The sequence below is a fragment of the Capra hircus genome, chromosome 3, assembly GCF_001704415.2.
Source record: "Capra hircus breed San Clemente chromosome 3, ASM170441v1, whole genome shotgun sequence".
NCBI classification, from domain to species: Eukaryota; Metazoa; Chordata; class Mammalia; order Artiodactyla; family Bovidae; genus Capra; species Capra hircus.
This window is the reverse complement of record NC_030810.1, coordinates 97,596,982-97,618,037: the sequence shown is the minus strand read 5'-3', so window position 1 is coordinate 97,618,037 and position 21,056 is coordinate 97,596,982. Positions and strand designations below refer to the sequence as shown.

Here is a 21,056-nt window from a genome sequence, read left to right as displayed (position 1 = left end):
AAGTTATTTCAAATTTTAAAGTGCTGTGGGATCTTCCATATATTTCAATATGTATCCTGCAAAAAGCCTATGAACTTTAATTTTTACTCATATCTATCAAATTACATGTATGCACATCATTTTCTGGGTTTGTTAACCAGAGCTTTCCACCAAAATGGATTTAGAGTCCAAGGGGTTGACAGTGCAGTCAAGATAGTGATTTCTTCTGCCCTCATCGTGGTCTAAACACCCAGGCTGGCCACTTTCAAGTGAGAGCTCCATCCATTTCTGCCACCCCTTATAAATATTATCATTTGCTACTATTTAAAACTATAATTAATGAGTAAATTTAGTGCAGGGTCTCAATTTTAAAAACCATATTTCTTTTATATTGGTCATAGCTATTGAAAACATTTTTTTGCTTATTTGAATTTTCAGATATTATTTTATGTAATTGCTATTTATGACTTGAGTAATAAAAAAGAGCAGTTGATAACAAGAAAAAATAGAAAAAGTCACTTAAGCAACTTGATTATGTTGTAAATCATGTCATTTTCTACATGTTTATTATTATTAGCTATTTTTTGTCATGATATGGGAAGGGTGGAAAACATTGCTTTATACTCATTGTTAGCCCTGCTCTTTTTAACCTGATTCCAACCTTTGTATATGTGACCAATAAACTAAATTGCACATTTTGCTTCATCATTGATCTAAAATTTGTAAGAATACCTCATAATTGTTTATGTTGCTTAAGCAGAGATGGATCCTAGGGTTCCTTTGGAAAGTATATTTTTAGTAAATTAAAAGTTGAATGAAGAAGAGGAGGTCCTTCTGAGGTAACCTCCAAGAACAACCATACAGATTAACGCAATTACTTTCACAGCGGTGAGGGTTCTCTGCTCAATATTAAAACCACACTGCATTCTCTATCGCTATACATCACTGTGTGGCAGGCAGAATCCTGAGACGGCCTCTGTGATCATCACCTCCTGGTATCCACACCTTCATATAATCCCCACTCCTTGAATGTGGAGAGACCTGTAACTTGCCTCTAACCAACAGAAAATGGCAAAGGTGAGGGATATTGCTACATAGTTATAGTTCAGTCATAGTTCAGTCACTCAGTCGTGTCCGACTCCTTGCAACCCCATGAATCACAGCACGCCAGGCCTTCCTGTCCATCACTATCTCCCGGAGTTCACTCAGACTCACGTCCATCTCATCCTCTGTCGTCCCCTTCTCCTCCTGCCCCCAATCCCTCCCAGCATCAGAGTCTTTCCCAACGAGTAAACTCTTCACATGAGGTGGCCAAAGTACTGGAGCTTCAGCTTTAGCATCATTCCTTCCAAAGAAATTCCAGGGCTCATCTCCTTCAGAATGGACTGGTTGGATCTCCTTGCAGTCCAAGGGACTTGCAAGAGTCTTCTCCAACACCACAGTTCAAAAGCATCAATTCTTCAGTGCTCAGCTTTCTTCACAGTCTAACTCTCACATCCATACATGACCACTGGAAAAACCATAGCCTTGACTAGACGGACCTTAGTCGGTAAAGTAATGTCTCTGCTTTTGAATATACTATCTAGGTTGGTCATAACTTTTCCTCCAAGGAGTAAGCATCTTTTAATTTAATGGCAAAGGTGAGGGATACCACTACATAGTTATGCAATACTATATGGCAAAAGTGAAGGGGTGTAGCAGATGTAATTAAAATCCCTACTCAGTTGACTTTAAGTTAACCAAAAGGGATAGTACACTGATGGCTTGACTTAATCAGGTGAACCCCTTAAAAGACTGTTGAGAAGTAAGAGACTCTCTCTCTCCACTGCTGCTGTGAATAAGCTAGCTGCCGTAACTACTACAATCACACAGCAATATTCTTCCAACAACTTGAGGGAGCTTAGAAGTGGATCCTTCCCTAAGTGATCCTCTGGCTGAGAAAGCAGCCCAGCTGACACCTTGATTTCAGACTTGTGAGACCCTGAGCAGAAAAGTCAGCTAAGTCATGCCTGGACTCTTGACCCACAGAAACTCTGGAATAATAAATACATGTTGTTTTGAACCACTGAGTTCCCAGTAATTGTTTACACAGCAATAGAAGACTAACACATTTATATGTAAAGTTGGGCTCCTTAAAGCATGAAGCAAGTGCCTCAGGAAGTACAGCCCAAACCTCACCTGCACTTCCATGTCAGCTGGCTCCTCCAACAGATGTAGCAGTTGCTGTTTCTCTTGAGACAGCTGTTCTACAAGTTTCTCCTGTGCAGCCAGGCTTTGACTCAGCTCTTCAATTCTTCTAGAGCAAAGAAAAAGTAAGAACAACAGTTATGGTCATGATACATTACTAACTTTATTTTTCAGCCCACTCCAAAGATAGCATGGTCTGGTACAGTAAGTTTTTACCTTTTTAAAATAATCGAACTCTTTGATACTTTTCTTCAGTAAGCCATGCATTCTCGGCTCCAGTCCCCCAATATATACACAAATGAGTTTTTTGCCTACATTGTCATAATGGAAGGTTCATAGACCTCCCAAAGTCAATCCATGGATCTATAGATCATAAGTATAAAACTCTCAGAAGTTGTGGGTCTTTTTGTTTATTTGTTATTGTTGTTGCAGTTAAAAAAACAATTATCAAGCAACCATTATGTATATAGGCTTCCCAGGGGCCACAGTGGTAAAGAATCCACCTGCCAATGCAGGAGACAAGAGATGTGGGTTCTATCTCTGGGTAGGGAAGATCCCCTGGAGGAGTCAATGGCAACCCATTCCAGTATTCTTGCCTGAAGAATCCCTGAAGAGGAGCCTGGTGGGCTACAATCCATGGGGTCAAAAAAGAGTCAGACATTGACTGGGCACACATACACACATTATATATATAATTCAATGCATCCCCAATGTACTGGTGATATAAAGTTGGAAAATACACAATTTCTACAGAAAGTTAAAACCTTTTTGGTGTGTGTGCCAAGAGTCTTGGGAATAGGGAGTCACAGATATATCAACAGATAGACTATAATAAGCGCTACCCTACCAGAGGTATGAACCAAATAGTACAGTGAGTATTGTCGTGCAGCTACAGGAAGAAAGATAGAGAAGAAGTCATTCATTTGACTTGGAGGAGCCTGAAGGAAGCTCAGGAGAAGAGATTTTGAAGACTGGATTGTTTTATAGGCTCAGAGGAAGGAGTTTAAATAAAGGAATGAAGGCATGAAGATACAAGATATATGGGGAAAAGTTACTGGCAGGGAAGAGACAATGGCTAGAGAAGAGGTTGGAAATTCAGGCCAGAATTCAGCTGTCAAAGACTGCATGCTGTGCTGATGTATATAAACCCAGGTTCAAATCAACAGTTTTGTGCAAGACATACCTTGCTGTTTGTGTGTAAGTCTGAGTACTAGAGATACCTGTCCTTGGAAAACATGCTGGTGATAGAATGTAAAATTTCTGATTGTGATTATTATTCCTGTGTGTGTGGCTTCCCAGATGGCTCAGTGGTAAAGAATCTGCCTGCCAATGCAGGATATGCAGGAAATGCAGGTGTGATCCCTGGGTCAGGAAGACCCCCTGGAAAAGGGAATGGCAACTCACGACAGTATTCTTGCCTGGAGAATCCCATGGATAGAGGAGCCTGGTGGGCTACAGTCCCAGGGGTCACAACTGAGCATGCATGCAACACAGCATATGTTAAGACAGTGACAGCACCTTGGCAGGAAAACGGTATGGCCAAAAGGTTAAGGGCACCAGAAAGTCAAGTAGGAATCTCATAGAGAAATTATAAATTAATTTAAGGTATGAGCATCAGCTTAGATTTGGGGATGAGAAAGAACTTTAAAAACTTAAAAATGTATATGAATGCAAGTTGCAATGATAGTTATGATGACGAATGCAGACTTCATTATTAACTTCCTCATGGTATCTGTGCCAGAACATCTCTACTTTTCTTAAGCCACATACCTTGCTGCTGCTGCTGCTGCTAAGTCGCTTCAGTCGTGTCCAACTCTGTGCGACCCCATAGACGGCAGCCCACCAGGCTCCCCCATCCCTGGGATTCTCCAGGCAAGAACACTGGAGTGGGTTGCCATTTCCTTCTCCAATGCATGAAAGTGAAAAGTGAAAGTGAAGTCGCTCAGTCATGCCCGACTTAGCGACCCCATGGACTGCAGCCTGCCAGGCTCCTTCCTCCATGGAGTTTTCCAGGCAAGAGTACTGGATTGGGGTGCCATAGCCTTCTCCGAAGCCTCATACCTTACTATTCCCTTTGACCCTCAGTCTCTACAGATGATCTACTTTCCTACTTTACAAAGCTATTCAAGGCCGTCTGACGTGAACTCCTTTAATTTGTTAGGTATGTCTGTCTTTTTTTTCCTTTTGGTTTGACAAATGTTCACTGGAATACAGAGATGGGACAGAGTCTCAGGTAATCTAGCAGAGAAGATCTGAAAGAAAATACGACAATGCACAGAAGACTGTACACTAAGGGATGTGCACACAGAACAAGGGCTTCCCAGGTGGTGCAGTGCTAAAGAGTCCACTTGCTGATGCAGGAGACACAGGAGACGCGGGTTTGACCCCTGGGTCAGGAAGATCCCCTGGAGTAGGAAATAACAACCCACTCCAGTATTCTTGCCTGGAAAATTCCATGGACAGAGCAGCCTGGAGGGCTACTGTCTATGGGATCACAAAGAGTAGGACATGACTCAGTGACTGAGCATGCACGCATACACAACAAGAATATAAATACTTACTTCTGTCACGAAAGCCTTCACAGAAGTAACCATTGATGCCTTCATGAGTTCTGAAGAATGAACAAGAGTTCACCAGGAGGGGAAAACACAGATGTTTCCCCACAAAGGAAGAGCATGAACAAAATTCTGGGTACCTGACATAGCACTGTATGCTTCTGGAGGTGGGGTGCCTTCGGGGTCTGGATTCCAGCAAAGCCTGAAGCCACGTTACATAACTCTCTAAATGCCAATTTCTTCCTTTATAAACTATAATAATCCCTACCTCATGGGATTGTTAACTTTACAAGAGAATTAAACCTTATGGGAGAATTAAACAAGAATATAAAGGACTCAGCTCAGTTATACAGTAAGAGCCCAGCAAACCTTAGTCTTCATTATTATTACCAGTCTGGAATCAGTGAAATGTGAAGGAGACATGGTAGGGGATGAGTCTGGGGGAAATCAGGGGTCAGAACACAACAGGCTTTGATGGCCACACTAAGAACAGATCTTACTTTCTAAAGGTGTTGAGAACTTTCCAAACGGCTCTGCAATAATATGATCAGATTTGTGTCTCAAAAAGATCACTTTGGTCACTGGTCACTGTGTATACTGTGTGTTTTTCACCTATCCAGTTAAAAACCACTTAAGGCTTTTTATGCCACCGTAGTATCATGCATTGAAGAGGCTAAATATTTGTCAATTTCATTTCAAAACTTCTCTGAATTGTTAGATTGGGATGAAAATGGAGAAAGGCAGGACCAGAAGTAAAGAGAACAGTTAAGAAGTTGCTGGAATAACCAAGACACAGTCCTGCCCTCAACAACTGCCCACTTACCTTCATGAGAAAATTCAAGTTCCTTTTAAATACAAAGCCAGCACAGTCAGATGCCCTTTTCCCAATACAGCTTACCTCTCACTGGTCTTTCCCAGACCCTCCACTCTGGTCCTGTAGAACTAATTATATGTCTTAAAATATGCCTGTCCCTGTGTCTCCCCTCAATGGTGTTTCCTCCCTAATCACTTCCTACATTGCTTCTTTCAACTCCTATTCACTCTTCAAAATCTACCTCAGATTTCACCTCCTCCAGGAAACTTCCAGTGGCACTCTGCTCTTGAGTAGATGACAATCCTATACACCCCAGAATATCCCATGTTATTTCTACCAGAGAACTTATTAATAATGTATAACGTGTCTTGATGGCAGGAAATGGGCCTTTCATCTCTGTAACCTGAGTGCTTAGTCCAGTGACTGGCATACAGCAGGTGCTCAATCCATGTGAATAAGTGATCATGTCTCTTGTTCACTATCATTTGACCATTGTTCTACTTACACCTACTTAAATCTCCTGATTGCCAGCAAGTCAGTTCTGTTAATGGATACCATTAAAGACTCAACCCTAAAAAGATATTCTTTACTTAGGGGAGCCATAAAGTCTTGGAAATGGTGAAGGTCCACAAGTCCTTAAAAGGCAACAGTGTAGCTGCTATATACTCTCACTTGCTGGAAAACAGGCAAAAGACAAGTAGCAAATACAGTACCAAAGGTACCTACTTGTCCCTCTGGGCCAGGGCCTCAGTGTACTGGTCAGATTTGACCTGGTCTCCTGGTACACCTTCCCTCTCCTTGGTGACTCCTTTCAGTTTCTCCGAGAGCTCCAGGTTACACTCTTTCTCTGCTTCCACCAGAGCCGCCATCCGTGCAGCTTCATTTTTTGCTAGCCTGGACTCCTGCAAGAAGACACAAAAAAGAATGAGAACCAAGAAGCTGCAAAGCCCCCACCTAGGTTAGGAGCCCTGAAACACAGGGACACTTAAGGAGCTTAGGAAGGAAAGTAGAGAGGGAAAAGGTGAAGGCCAGGAGGCAGAGCAGTCAGGAAAGAGGTGAAAGGGAAGCCGTAGCTGGGGATACTCACCTCTTGCAGAAGCTGGATCTTATTCTCCAGGAGCTCGTAAACATGCTCCGTCTCCTGCTGTCTCTCCTCAAACTGGCGCCGGAGCTCAGCTTCATTATGGCTGTTGATATTCTCCGCATCAGCGCTAAAACCACAGAACGTTAGCCAGTCACAGCCAGCTGTATAACTTAGCAAGTGGACCCATTCAGGCTGTTTCAGTAATTCTGAATCACACTGGTGAGAAGAAATTATTTGTGGAACTGCAATTATTCGTGGAACTGCAATTATTCATGGAACAGCTCATTCCAACTTTTCAGATAATCTTTTAGGAATTCTAATTTGTATTGCTTGTCAGCCAGAATGTACTTGACACCCGAGAAGCTTCACTACTGCTACAGCTTCAAGAGGAAAAGCTTTCAGTTGAAAGGCAGGTAGTCATCAAATGGCTTAGAACTCAGCATCCATGTTCACTGCCACCTGTCCCTGGACTCTTCCATTTGGACTGCTCTCCCAGAGTCCTTTGCTCATTCCTTGACTTCTTGCTATTTGAACTTAGAGTGTTCCTTCCATTTAGGTTGCTGGAACAGAATATCCATCTGGACAGCCACAGAAAGGCTCTTGTCCTTTCTAGCCAGTAACCTGTAAACTGTCCTGAGTCTGGGCTACCTACCCAGAGTTCTATCCAGTTTTCCCATGGTCCCATGCAGAAAGTGGACATTTAATCTATGGAAGATCAGGGTTCTGGGCCAGCTTTGCTTCTCTGATGTCCTCAGGAATGAATGTCCAGGCACTAGCACGAAGCGGGTAAGGTGTCACCAGCTTATTTATAGCTGACAACAGCTGCCCTTAGATGTCTGAGGATTAGAATTTGAAGGCAGTATCAGGTGCTGAATGATCTTAATTCCGGTTGATTTTATTCCTGTTTTAAGCCATTTGTTGAGAACCACTGGCCATCTTCTTGTTTTCAGGGTAGAGAGAACAATACTGAACCTTCACAGGCTCATGATAAAACAAAGGTGCTCTATCCAAGCCCAGGAGTATTTTAATATTAGGCCCAAGAGGTTGTGTCCATGGCAACTAAATGGAGCTTCTTTAAGGATTATAGAATTCCTTGGTCGAAGTGGACACTACTCAGCACTGTCCTGGAAACTATATTTATCTTGAGCTCATGTCATTATACATCCTTTTGGGAGTAGAAGGGTCTTTGTTGTGCAAGTGATACCAGTCAAGAGAATAACCTAAGACCCCCCTAAATAGGCAGACCTCAAGAATAATAAACTTTTACTTTGACTCCATATTCCTTGAAAAATGTAATAGGCAACAGCAAAGTACAATATGGTAAGATTGAAGTTACTTATTTTCTGAGTAACTCAGTTAGCCAGGAATGCCTGATTTAACAGGCTACAGCTGTTGTGAAAGCAGAAGTGCCTTGAACTTGATGCCAGACGTTGTGGGTTCTGCCACTCATCTGCAAAGACTTTAACACTCTGTACCTTAGCTTTCTCATTTCTAAAAATAGGATAATGCCATCTAATAAAAGGCTGAAATGATAATTAAAAATACACTATACAAATCTCAAAATTTATAACTCAATTGGTATTTCACATGTTCCTAAAATCTATAAGCTCATTTAATGCCTTAGTAAGTAATAGAGTAATATCAGCATACTGTGTACAGCTGAGTCTAGTTTGAGTATTCTAATATTGCTGGACTATCACTCTATTAATAAGTATCAAGAAATACTATAGAGATAGAAGGAATGCCAGATCAGATTGAATATATACTTATTCTAGGACATAATCTGAAAATTATTTTCAGTAAAAAATTCAGTAACATTTGTCATTTAAAACTAAGGGGTTTTTTAATTATAAAAGTAACCATGCTAATAATATTTGTATATAAAAATAATGAAGTCTTCTCCCTACCACAAATTCCAGTCTCACTCTCTTGATAAAAGCAATGTAAAAGTGTTTGGTATGTAACCCTGCAGTTTTTTCTATGCATACTCAACCAAGCACACGTACACATAGGTTGTTTGTCTTTACCTAAAGGATACTTATATTCTAAGTATCACTGAGCACTTTGCCCCTTAGTGTATCAGGGACTTCCCACCAGGATAATAATATATAGACCTAATTCATTTTTAATGACTGTATAATATTCCATAGTATGTTTATATTGAAATGTTTTCAACCATTGTCCTATTGATGGATAGTTTTTTAAATTTTTTTTGCAATTACAAAAAATGATGTGATTAATATCCTTATATATTTATCCTGTTATGCTTATATTTTTATTTATAATGAATAAATTCCTTTTAGGAATTATTTGATCAAAGAAAGCATTAATTTTTTACTTTCATAACTAGTACTACATTCTAAAAATGTTACCATAATTTGCATTCTTACCAGCAGTATATGAGAGTACCCATTTCCCCCAAATTCTGTGTCAACCCTGGATGTTCTTTGTAGATTATTGACTAGGAAGTTTACAGGCTTAGGTTTGATGACATTACAATCTACTTCAATGTCTCTCAGACTTAGAGTCCAAGGAAAAGAAGGCCTCTTGTCTCAACTCCTAAATTGGATACAGCACTCAAATGCCAGAATTAAGGTTAAAGAATTTGGTTACAGCTAAATGAGCCAGCCTCTGGAAAGAACCAAGAGCTCAACTAGTTCAAACTGCAACTCACCATGTTTTATCCAGATGCTGTCTCTTGCCCTGGAGTTCTCGTTTCAGGCTCTCTACTTCAACCTTCAACTCGATGTTCTGAAAAGCAAACAGGCCTTAATTATCATTAACTGCCACAGACACCCGGTTAGACAGAGAAAGACAAATATTATATGATACCACTTATACGTGGAGAAGGAAATGGCAACCCACTCCAGTATCCTTGCCTGGAGAATCCCATGGACAAGAGCCTGGTGGGCTCCAGTCCATGGGGTCGCAGAGAGTCGGACATGACTTGAGCGACTAACACACACAGATGTGGAATATAAAATGTGACACAAATGAACTTATTTACAAAACAGAAACAGACTTACAGACATAGAAAACAAACTTATGATTACCAAAGTGGAGGTGGGAGATAAATTAAAAGTATGGGATTATCGAGTACATACCACTATACACACACATATCTGAATCACTTTGCTATACATCTGAAACTAACACAATATTGTAAATAACTAAGTTGGTTTTTTAAAATTTGCTATTATTACTTACAAAAACAATAGTTTTCCTTTCCTGACTGGGATAGCTGAAGTTCTCAGCCATAATCACATATTAAATTAATAATATGCCATACAAAGGAAAGAAAATAATTACACCAAAGGTGGAATATCCTGGGCACCTGCACACAAACAGATGTTCAATCTAAGTAAGTAGAAAAGAGAAATGAAAAGGAGGGAAAAAAAGAATAAATACAGTTACTTCTCTAGGTTTTATCATTTTATCTATCCAAGCAAACAGACAACAAAGTTTATGAGCCTCACAGAAAACTGCTAAAACAGTCTCATCTTACAAGATTAGATCATAAATCTTTTATTCTGGTGGATAACAATCAATTATTCTGGTGGATCAAGGTAATTTCATGGTAATTTCAAAATCTACCACATGGAAATGTAAGTACATTCCAATTTACAACATTAAATTTTAACCCTCTGTAACCATTCTCTTCAGAAAAATTCCTGCATAGTTAATCACATTTCTCCATTCTCCATTAGCAAGTATTCAAATGTAAACTGTTAAATTCTATATACAGCTGAAGAGAATCTGAATTTGACTGTATTTGCTTATCCTATCACCAAATGTTGTCAGCTCTTTGTCAAGATACCTATGCAAATGTATGTACTCAGGAAAGAGTGGCTGGGGAGGAGAGAGTCTCTCTCTTTCTACATGTCCCCAGAAGAGTATGGGGCTTCCCTTGTGGTTCCGATGGTAAAGAATCTGCCTGTAATGCTGGAGACCTGGGTTCAATCCCTGGGTTGGAAAGATCCCCTGGAGAAGGGAAAGGAAACCCACTCCGGTATTCTTGCCTGGAGAATTAGTATCTAGAACTAGAGTACTAGGCTAACAATGAGTTTACAGATTAACTGTGTTTAGTTATATTTTCTCTGTGTTGGTAGCTTGTTTTGTTTCAGGAAACATCACTTGACTGGAATCTTAACACCAATCCATGTTAAACACAAAATTCTCCTGAACTGATTTCCATTCTTGGTGTTCAAAGATATACAATTAGGTTAAAAAAAAAAAAAGAGTAACCAATTACCTGACTCCTTTCCAAGAATTTTTTAAAAAAAGATTATCCTTTTATTTGACATACCATACCTTTCCCGCCCCCCTTCCAGTTCTATTGAGATATATTTGACATACACCACTGTATAAGTTTAAAGGGTAGAGCATAATGACTTACATACATAATGAAATGACCTTAGTGAACATTCATCATCCCATATAGATATAAAATTAAAGAACAGAAATTTTTTTCCAAGTCTTCAATTTTAACTCTATAAATTGATCCACTGCTCATATAATCTACAATGTGGCTATTCCTTTAAAAAATAGAGGTTTAAAAAATTCTGCTCCAGAAGAAGCTGTGACACAGTGAATCTCTAAAAAACAAACAAACAAACCACCTTTCTTAAAAATCAAGAGAAAATTTTTTGCCTGACCAGTTTAAAAAAAATTTTTTTAATGCAAAATGTATCAATCCTTTCAGCATCAGAATAGATTCATTATTACCCACTATATTAATTAGGTAGAGAAGGAAATGGCAACCCACTCCAGTATTCTTGCCTAGAGAATCCCAGGGACAGCAGAACCTGGTGGGCTGCCGTCTATGGGGTGGCACAGAGTCAGATATGACTGAAGCAACTTAGCATGTATGCATGCATTGGAGAAGGAAATGGCAACCTACTCCAGTATTCTTGCCTGGAGAATCCCAGCGACAGAGGAGCCTGGTGGGCTGCCATCTACGGGGTTGCATAGAGTTGGACACGACTGAAGCAACTTAGCAGCAGCAGCAGCAGTATATTAATTAGCAATAGTTTTCACACTATGTTCCACAAATAAACAACATTACACCTAAAACAACTAGAGAAAGAAGAACATACCAAATCAACATTCAGAAAACTAAAATCTTGGTATCCAGTCCCATCACTTCACAGCAAAAAGATGGGAAGACAAAGGAAACAGTGGCAGACTTTATTTTCTTGGGCTCCAAAATCACTGCAGATGGTGACTATAGTCATGAAATTAAAAGACGCTTGCTCCTTGGAAGAAAAGCTATGACCAAGCTAGTGAAAAGTGAAAGTGAAAAGCACTCAGTCATGTCTGTCTCTTTGCAACCCCAGGGACTTCTCCAGGCCAGAATACTGGAGTGGGGTACCCTTTCCCTTCTCCAGGAATGACCAACCTAGACAGCATATTAAAAAGCACAGACATTACTTTTGCCAACAAAGGTCTGACTAGTCAAAGCTATGGTTTTTCCAGTAGTCATGTATGGATGGGAGAGTTGGACTATAAAGAAAGCTGAGTGCTAAAGAATTGATGCTTTTGAACTCTGGTGTTGGAGAAGACTCTTGAGAGTCCCTTGGACAGCAAGGAGACCCAACCAGTCCACCCTAAAGGAAACCAGACCTGAATATGTACTGGAAGGACTGATGCTGAAGCTGAAACTCTAGTACTTTGGCCACCTGATTTGAAGAACTGACTCATTTGAAAAGACCCTGATGCTGGGAAAGAATGAAGGCAGCAGGAGAAGGGGACGACAGAGGACAAGATGATTGGATGGCATCACTGACTCAACATGAGTTTGAATAAACTCTGGGAGTTGGTAATGGACAGGGAGGCCTGGCTGCAGTCCATGGAGTCACAGAGTCAGACATGACTGAGAGACTGAATTGAACTGAAACAGACTCACAGATGCAGAAAACAAATTTTGGTTACCAAAGGGGAAAGATTGGGGGAGGGATAAATTAGAAGTTTGGGATTAACAGATACACACCACTATATACAAAATTAGATAATCAACAATGACGTACTGTATAGCACAGGGAACTCTACTCGATATTCTGTAGTAATCTATATAGGAAAGTAATTTGTAAAAGAATACACATATATATGGAAAACTGAATCACTTTGCTATACACCTGAAACACAACACTGTAAATCAACTATACTCCAACGTAAAATAAAAATTTAAACATATCAGAAGAGAAATGGTTTTACCTGATTAGTTCTTTAAAAGAGAGAACTTTAAAATTTTTTATTTACTTATTTTTGGATGTGCTCGTTCTTCATTGCTGCAGGGGCTTTCCTCTAGTTGCAGAGAGCCCTCTCTAGCTACAGTGTGCGGGCTTTTCCTTGCAGTGGCCTCTCTTGTTGTGGAGTCCAGGCTCTAGGGAATTTGGGCTTTAGCAGGTGCACACAGGGGCTCAATAGTTGAGGTTCCTTGGTTCTAGAGCACAGGCTCAGTAGCCATGGCATACAGGCTTAGCTGTTCCACAGCATGTGGGATCTTCCCAGATCCGGAATTGAACCCATGTCTCCTGCATTGGCAGGCAGATTCTTTACCACTGAGCCACCAGGGAAGCCCTAGAAAAATGTACTTAATGTAAAAATGTATCAATCATTTCATCATTAGATTAGAAGATTACCTATTATGTTTTCTAGGTCAATAGTTTGCACACTGGCCCACCAATATTCCACAGACACTTTTAGGAGTGGGGGAGGGAGAAGTTTAAATTGAAAAAGTGTGGTCACAGCCTGAGAGTGTTAAAATAGCCTGCTTTGACTCTTGCAGGCCCCCTTCTCTTCCATCGTTAACAACACTCAGTGGGGAAACAGGTCATGTGGGGAATCATGAAGATGTGTAACATACATTTCTTACACTTGGTATGCTTGTAGTCCAGCTGAGAAAAGCAAAGTTCCAAGGTACGGATTTAAAATGCTAAAGGTGATGACTGCTGAGGAAGTACAGGATATAGCCTAATGCAAAGAAGGTTTAATGTGTGGATAAAGAAAGTCACTGTAGAGGAGTAAATATGGTATTAAGATAGAAACTGCTATACAATCCATTCAGTAGGTCATTTATTTCAAGCACAAATATTTTACATAGCAACATTCTAGAATAATTAAAGAAATTGTATTCATGATTTAATAAATAAACAAAATGTGGTATATCCATACAATGGAATGCTGTTAGGCCATAAAAAGGAATGATATAGGCTACAGCATGGCTGATCCTTGAATACATTATGTCAAGCAAAAGCGGTCACAAAGCCACACACTGTATGACTCCCTTTATATGAAATGTCCAGAGGAGACAAACCCAGAAGAATAAAGTCCATTGGTGATTGACTCAGGCTGGGGGAATTGGGGAGTGATGCTTAATGGGGAGGGGGTTTCCTTGTGGAGTGATAAAAATGTTCTAAAATTTACTGCCTTGATATTTGCACAACTCTGAGTGTTCTAGAAACACAGATGTATATATTAACTGTACACTTTAAATCAGTGAATTGATTTGGTATGTGAATTTATTTCAATTAAATTGCTATAAAAGATTTTCAAAAGCCCTAGGAAGTTACAGTGGTTATAATTAAATGGTAACAATGATTATATATTGTATATCATACATGCTGTTAGAATAGTCAGCACCTAAGGAACATCATTATTGTATCTGAACTAAAGAGCAAAACTATACCTTGCCTTCAAGCATCCCTAGTGGAGGTTAGTACTGGGTATTTCAAAATCTCTTTCCAACCCTGGCCCTCCTCTCCAGCCCCCACAGTTACCACCCTAAGAGGTACTCCTTTCTTATCCCTGGGATCAGAATGAATAGTCTCAAAACTGATCTCCCCAACCTCAGTCTCTCTGTAACAGGAGGGAAAGGGACAGGGCACAACTTTTCACAGAATGACATAGCCCAAGGATACAACATAAATCACAAGAATCAAATGGGTCCAAGATGACAGAAATGTCGAATTTAAGTAGACCTTGATCCTCAATTAGCAAGCTAAATGACACATCTAGAGGCACCATGACAGTCCCAAAGCACTGTCAAAAGACCAAGGAGTGGGCAGTGGCCCAATTCCTGGAAATTTCCACCCCTTCCCCAAAATAGTTGGAATAATCCTCCCACTCATTCAGTTCAGTTCAGTTCAGTTGCTCAGTTGCATCTGACTATTTGCTACCCCATGGACACCAGCATGCAAGGCTTCCCTGTCCATCACCAACTCCCAGAGCTTGCTCAAACTCATGTCCATTGAGTTGGTGATGCCATCCAACCATCTTACCCTCTGTTGTCCCCTTCTCCTGCCTTCAGTCTTTCCCAGCATTCAAATGAGTCAGTTCTTCGCATCAAGTGCAAAGTATTAGTGTTTCAGCTTCTGCATCAGTCCTTCCAATGAATATTCAGGACTGATTTCCTTTAGGACTGACTGGCTGGATCGCCTTGCATTCCAAGGGACTCTCAAGAGTTTTCTTCAACACCACAGTTCAAAAGCATCAATTCTTAAGTGCTCAGTTTTCTTTATGGTCCAACTCTCACATCCATACATGACTACTAGAAAAACCATAGGTTTGACTAGACAGATCTTTGTCAGTAATGTCTCTGTTTTTTAATATGCTGTCTAGGTTGGTCATAGCTTTTCTTCCAAGCAGCAAGTGTCCTTTAATATCATGGCTTCAGTCATCATCTGCAGTGATTTTGGAGCCCAAGAAAATAAAGTCTCTCACTGATTCCATTGTTTTCCAATCTATTTGCCATGAAGTGATGGGACTGGATGCCATGATCTTAGTTTTCTGAATGTTGAATTTTAAGCCAGTTTTTTCACTCTCCTCTTTCACTTTCAAGAGGCTCTTTAGTTCTTCTTCACTTTCTGCCATAAGGGTAGTGTCATCTGCGTATCTGAAATTATTGATAGTTCTCCCGGCAATCTTGATTCCAGTTTGTGCTTCATCCAGCTTAGCATTTTGCATGATGTATTCTGCATATAAGTTAAATAAGTAGGGTGACAATATACAGTCTTGACGCACTCTTTTCCCAATTTGAAACCAGGCTGTTGTTCCACATCCAGTTCTAACTGTTGCTTCTTGATCTGCATACAGATTTCTCAGAAGGCTGGTCAGGTGGTCTGGTATTCCCTTCTCTTTCAGAATTTTCCACAGTTTATTGTGATCTACACAGTCAAAGGCTTTGGCACAACCAATAAAGCAGAAGTAGATGTTTTTCTGGAATTCTCTTGCTTTTTCTATGATCCAATGGATGTTGGCAATTTGATCTCTGGTTCCTCTGGCTTTTCTAAATCCAGCTTTAAACATCTGGAAGTTCACGGTTCACGTACTGTTGAAGCCTGGCTTGGAGAATTTTCAACAGTACTTTACTAGCGTGTGAGATGAGTGCAATTGTGAACATTCTTTGGTATTGCCCTTCTTTGGGATTGGAATGAAAACTGACTTTTCCAGTCCTGTGGCCACTGTTGAGTTTTCCAAATTTGCTGGCATATTGAATGCAGCACTTTAACAGCATCACCTTTTAGTATTTGAAATAGCTCAACTGGAATTCCATCACCTCCTCTAGCTTTGTTCGTAGTGATGCTTCCTAAGGCCTACTTGACTTCTGTTCTGGGATGTCCCACTCATTAGCATATGAAATTACCCAGCCTATAAAAACTAACCACGTCATATTTTGTGGCCACACTTGCCCTCTGCAATGGCCCACACTCTGTATGTGGAGTGTGCTTCTCTCTGAATCTGAATAAATCCACTTCTTACCTATACTTTGTCTCTCACTGAATTCTTTCTGTGATGAGACATCAAGAACCTGAGCTTCATTTCCATGATAAGTCATTTCAGTCATGTCTGACTCTTGCAACCCCATGTACTGTAGCCCGCCAGGCTCCTCTGTCCATGGGATTCTCCAGGCATGAATACTGGAGTGGTTTTCCATGCCCTTCTCCAGGGGATCTTCCTGACTCAGGAAATCAAACCTGAATCTCTTGTGCCTCGTGCTTTGGCAGGCAGGTTCTTTACCACTAGCGCCACCTGGGAGCTTCAATAGGTCCTGAGTTTTGGCAGGGTTTGAGTCCTGGTCACGTAGGTTCAAGTCTGAATCTGAGGTAAATGATTTCATCTCCACCATTTAAATCTCTAATTAGTTTACTGCCTTTACTCAGAAATCTTTTAAAGGTTTTTAATTGAATAGCAATTAAATTTTACACAACTCAGCTTGAGAATGGAATCTACTCAAAACTGGACCTCAACTTACCTATCCAGCTTTGTCTGCCATCACACTCCACTAGCCCAGCTGGATTTCTCCCACCCGTCCTATGCTTTCCAGCTAACACGTCACTATTCTCCCTTCAGCTTCATCATTCAATGCCATGTCCCGTGAGGCCTTACTTCACCTCCCCATTAAAAATCATTTCTTTTGCCTCTAATTTTTCACAATGATCATTCTATCCGTATTTCAATATTGACACACCATATAATGCTTTGTCTTTCTACCTGGCCTTTTACACTTCTAAATGACAGATTCCCTTGGGATAGAGAAAAACGATGGTGTGGTGGAACCAGCCAGATGTGATGACAAGGCATGTCATCTTAATGCCTTTCAGCTCTGTGATGCTGGAACATGGGTTTTAGGACAGCAGACCTCAAAAGGCAGAAATTCCTTTCTGCCACTTACTAACTGGTGACCTTTTTTGCATAAGTTACTTAACCTCTTAGAACCTAATTTTGTCATCAATAAAATGGGATTATAAACATTACCTTGAGGGGTCTAGTGAGGGGTAAATGAGATAACTCAAGTACCCAGCACAGTGCCTCATTCAAATAGCTAGAGGCTGTGACTAAGACGCCTTCAGTGCTTTGAGGCTGTATGTGTAGTAAGTGCACTGGAGGAGTGAGCTAACCAGTCAACCATCCAACCAAGCAACAGGAACAGATGCACATAGGCAGAAGTAGGATGATAATATGTTTGTTGGAGAAAAAGGAGATTGGATAATGCGGTCTGAGTGTGCTGTGGCGTGCTGTTATATCTGACTCTTCACTACCCTATGAACTGTAGCCCTCTAGGCTCCTTTGTCCATGGGATTTTCCGGGCAAGAATACTGGACTGGGTTGCCATTTCTTCTTCCAGGGAATCCTTTCAACCCAGGGATCGAACCCATGTCTCCTGCATCGCCTGCACTGGCAGATGAATTCTCTACCACTGAGCCACCAGGGAAACATGTATCTCTTAGAGAATATTCACAGTTTAAAACAGAGAAGGACTTCGAAGGCTTCAAATAAACAGTGGTTCGTACACTTTTTTGTGTAAGTATTCAAAACACTTTTTATCTGAAGTCTTTAAAAGACCTCTGTTTTAAACTGTGAACATTCCCTAAGAGGTATATTATTAACCCATTGAAGATAAAAAGTTGCTAAAACTGAGGCATGAAATGGAAAAATAACTTGCCCCAGCTCAACTCAAGTCACTAGCGAAATTACCAAACACAGTTTAGAATTCCAGCCTCCTCTTCTACCTTTCATCCTCTCCCATAACAGGGAGAAACATTCTATTCCTGTGCCTAGTCTTCTCCAAGACTCAGAAGCACTAATTAAGATTTCCAGACCTTAAAATGGGCAGTTTAAAGAGAAAGGTGAGCATGGACCAAGGATTAGATGGTATTAGGAAATGATCTTAAATTGGCCCAGCCAGTATGGAGAACACTCTGGAGTTTCCTTTAAAAACGAAACACAGAGCTCTTGTGGGCTTCCCTAGTGGTTCAGCGGTAAAGAATCCTCCGGCCAATGCAGGAGACTTGAGTTCAATCCCTGGGTCAGGAAGATCCCCTGGAGAAGGAAATGACAACCCACTCCAGTATTCTTGCCTGGAAAATCCCATGGACAGAGGGGCATCATAGGCTACAGTTCATGGGGTCGCAGAGTCAGGCACAACTTAGTGACTAAACAGCAATAACAAAAGAGCTGCTGCAGGGAAGAGGCAATTCTGACTCCATGTTGGATTTGTTTCTTTGACTTTAACCTTTGCTTGTCATTGCTTTTGTTATTATAATTGCTTGCCTCAGGGAACCCTGCCCCTCTGACTGACTGTTAAACTAGAATGCCTTTGTTCAGCTCACAGGGAGATAATCTAACTCTGGTGGCTCAAATGGAAAAGCATCTGTCTGCAATACAGGAGACCCAGGTTCTATCCCTGGGTTGGGAAGATCCCCTGGAGAAGGAAATGGCAGTCCACTCCAGTATTAGTGCCTGGAAAATCCCATGGATGGCGGATCCTGGTAGGCTACTGTCCATGGGGTCACAAAGAGTCAGACACGACTGAGCCACTTCACTTCACTTCACCTGTGAATAGGCTTCCCTGGCAGCTCAGATGGTAAAGAAGTTCAGAAGATCTGGGTTCAGTCCCTGGGTTGGAAAGATCCCCTAGAGAAGATAATGGCTACCCACTCCAGTATTCTTTGAACAGAGCATTCCATGGGGTTGCAGAGAGTCAAACAAGAAGACACAACTGGACAACTGACATTTTCACCTGTGAATGGTTACAACAAAGAGATTAACATTTTCCCTCCATAAAGTTGGCCATTCTAGGAGAGATTTGCAAGAAAATGGTCTTCTTACTTTACTTCCTCAACTCCTCTCCATCTCTGTTCTATGAAAGAACCTGGCATACAGACCCTGACAAGATGGTTATTTGGGGACATTATTTTGCCATCTTCTTGGTCACTCATATTCCTTGCCTCAACACAGTGTCTCCAATCAATTGGCCCGTCGTGTAGTGAGCAGATGTCAATGTTCATCGCAGCACTATTTACAACAGCCAAGACATGGAAACAGCCTAAATGTCCACTGACAGACGAATGGATAAAGAAAATGCAACACCTATACACAATGGACTATTACTCAGCCATTAAACAGAATGAAATAATGTCATTTACAGCAACAAGGATGGGCCTAGAGATTTTCATATTAAGCAAAGTTAAGTCAGACAAAGACAAATATCATACATTATCACTTATATGTGGAATCTAAAAAAATGATAGAAATGAACTTATTTACGAAACAGAAATACACTCATAGGCTTCAAAAACAAACTTATGATTACCAAAAGGGAAAGAAAGGTGGGGGCAGGGATAAATTAGGTTGGGATTAACATTTCCATACTTCTATAAACAATAAACAAGGACCTACTCTATAGCACAGAGAACTCTACTCAATACGCTGTAATGACCTATATGGGAAAATAATCTGAAAAAGAACAGATATGTATATCAGTTCAGTTCAGTCGCTCAGTTATGTCTGACTCTTTGCAACCCCATGAATTGCAGCACGCCAGGCCTCCCTGTCCATCACCATCTCCCGGAGTTCACTCAAACTCACATCCATCAAGTCAGTGATGCCATCCAGCCATCTCATCCTCTGTTGTCCCCTTCTCCTCCTGCCCCCAATCCCTCCCAGCATCAGAGTCTTTTCCAATGAGTCAACTCTTCTCATGAGGTGGCCAAAGTACTGGAGTTTCAGCTTTAGCATCATTCCTTCCAAAGAACATCCAGGGCTGATCTCCTTTAGAATGGACTGGTTGGATTTCCTTGCAGTCCAAGGGACTCTCAAGAGTCTCCTCCAACACCACAGTTCAAAAGCATCAATTCTTTGGTGCTCAGCTTTCTTCACAGTCCAACTCTCATATCCATACATGACCACTGGAAAAACCATAGCCTTGACTAGATGGACCTTTGTTGGCAAAGTAATGTCTCTGCTTTTCAATATGCTATCTAGGTTGGTCATAACTTTCCTTCCAAGGAGTAAGTGTCTTTTATTGCAATCACCAACTGCAGTGATTTTGGAGCCCCCCAAAATAAAGTCTGACATTGTTTCCACTGTTTCCCCATCTATTTCCCATGAAGTGATGGGACCAGATGTCATGATCTTAGTTTTCTGAATGTTGAGCTTTAAGCCAACTTTTTCACTCTCATTTCACTTTCATCAAGATGCTTTTTAGTTCCTCTTCACTTTCTGCCATAAGGATGGCAGATATATAACTAAATCTCTTTGCTGTATATCTGAAACTAAAACAACATTGTAAATCAACTATACTCCAATGCAAAATTTAAAAATAAAGACAATTATTACATTAAAAAATAAATTATGTTATGGTTAAAAACAAAGCCCTTATTGGTTAGAAGTACATTCTGACGTCTTTCCAGATGCAGTGCTGTGATGTCTGACAGTTGCTGTGAGGAACCAAGAGGACAGAATCAATAGGATGTTGGTAACTGTTGAAGTTGGTGACAGGTACATGGGTCCCCATACTCAGGATAGGTACATGGGAGCACTGTTCATTTTATCATTATCTGCTTTTGAAAATTTTCCTAATGAAAAATCAGAAAGGGTATTTTCATCATGAAAATGTAGATATCCATATTCTTTATTACTTTTACCTCTGGAATTC

The 21,056-nt window shown here is 40.6% G+C and overlaps 1 protein-coding gene across 11 annotated transcripts in view; it reads right to left on the bottom strand.

The window, feature by feature from the left end:
• The window catches only part of PDE4DIP (phosphodiesterase 4D interacting protein), a 244,857-nt gene that overhangs the window by 106,077 nt on the left and 117,724 nt on the right, over positions 1-21,056 (bottom strand). For 10 of the 11 annotated variants that reach the window (XM_018045995.1, XM_018045991.1, XM_018045987.1 and 7 more), the window contains 4 exons: positions 9,294-9,370; positions 6,623-6,746; positions 6,262-6,437; positions 2,158-2,275 (listed from right to left, as the gene is read on the bottom strand). In XM_018045995.1, coding sequence (XP_017901484.1) covers positions 2,158-2,275; positions 6,262-6,437; positions 6,623-6,746; positions 9,294-9,370 — 495 coding nt within the window. The remainder of the gene's footprint in view (positions 1-2,157; positions 2,276-6,261; positions 6,438-6,622; positions 6,747-9,293; positions 9,371-21,056) is intronic. The other variant, XM_018045988.1, reaches the window with a different exon arrangement.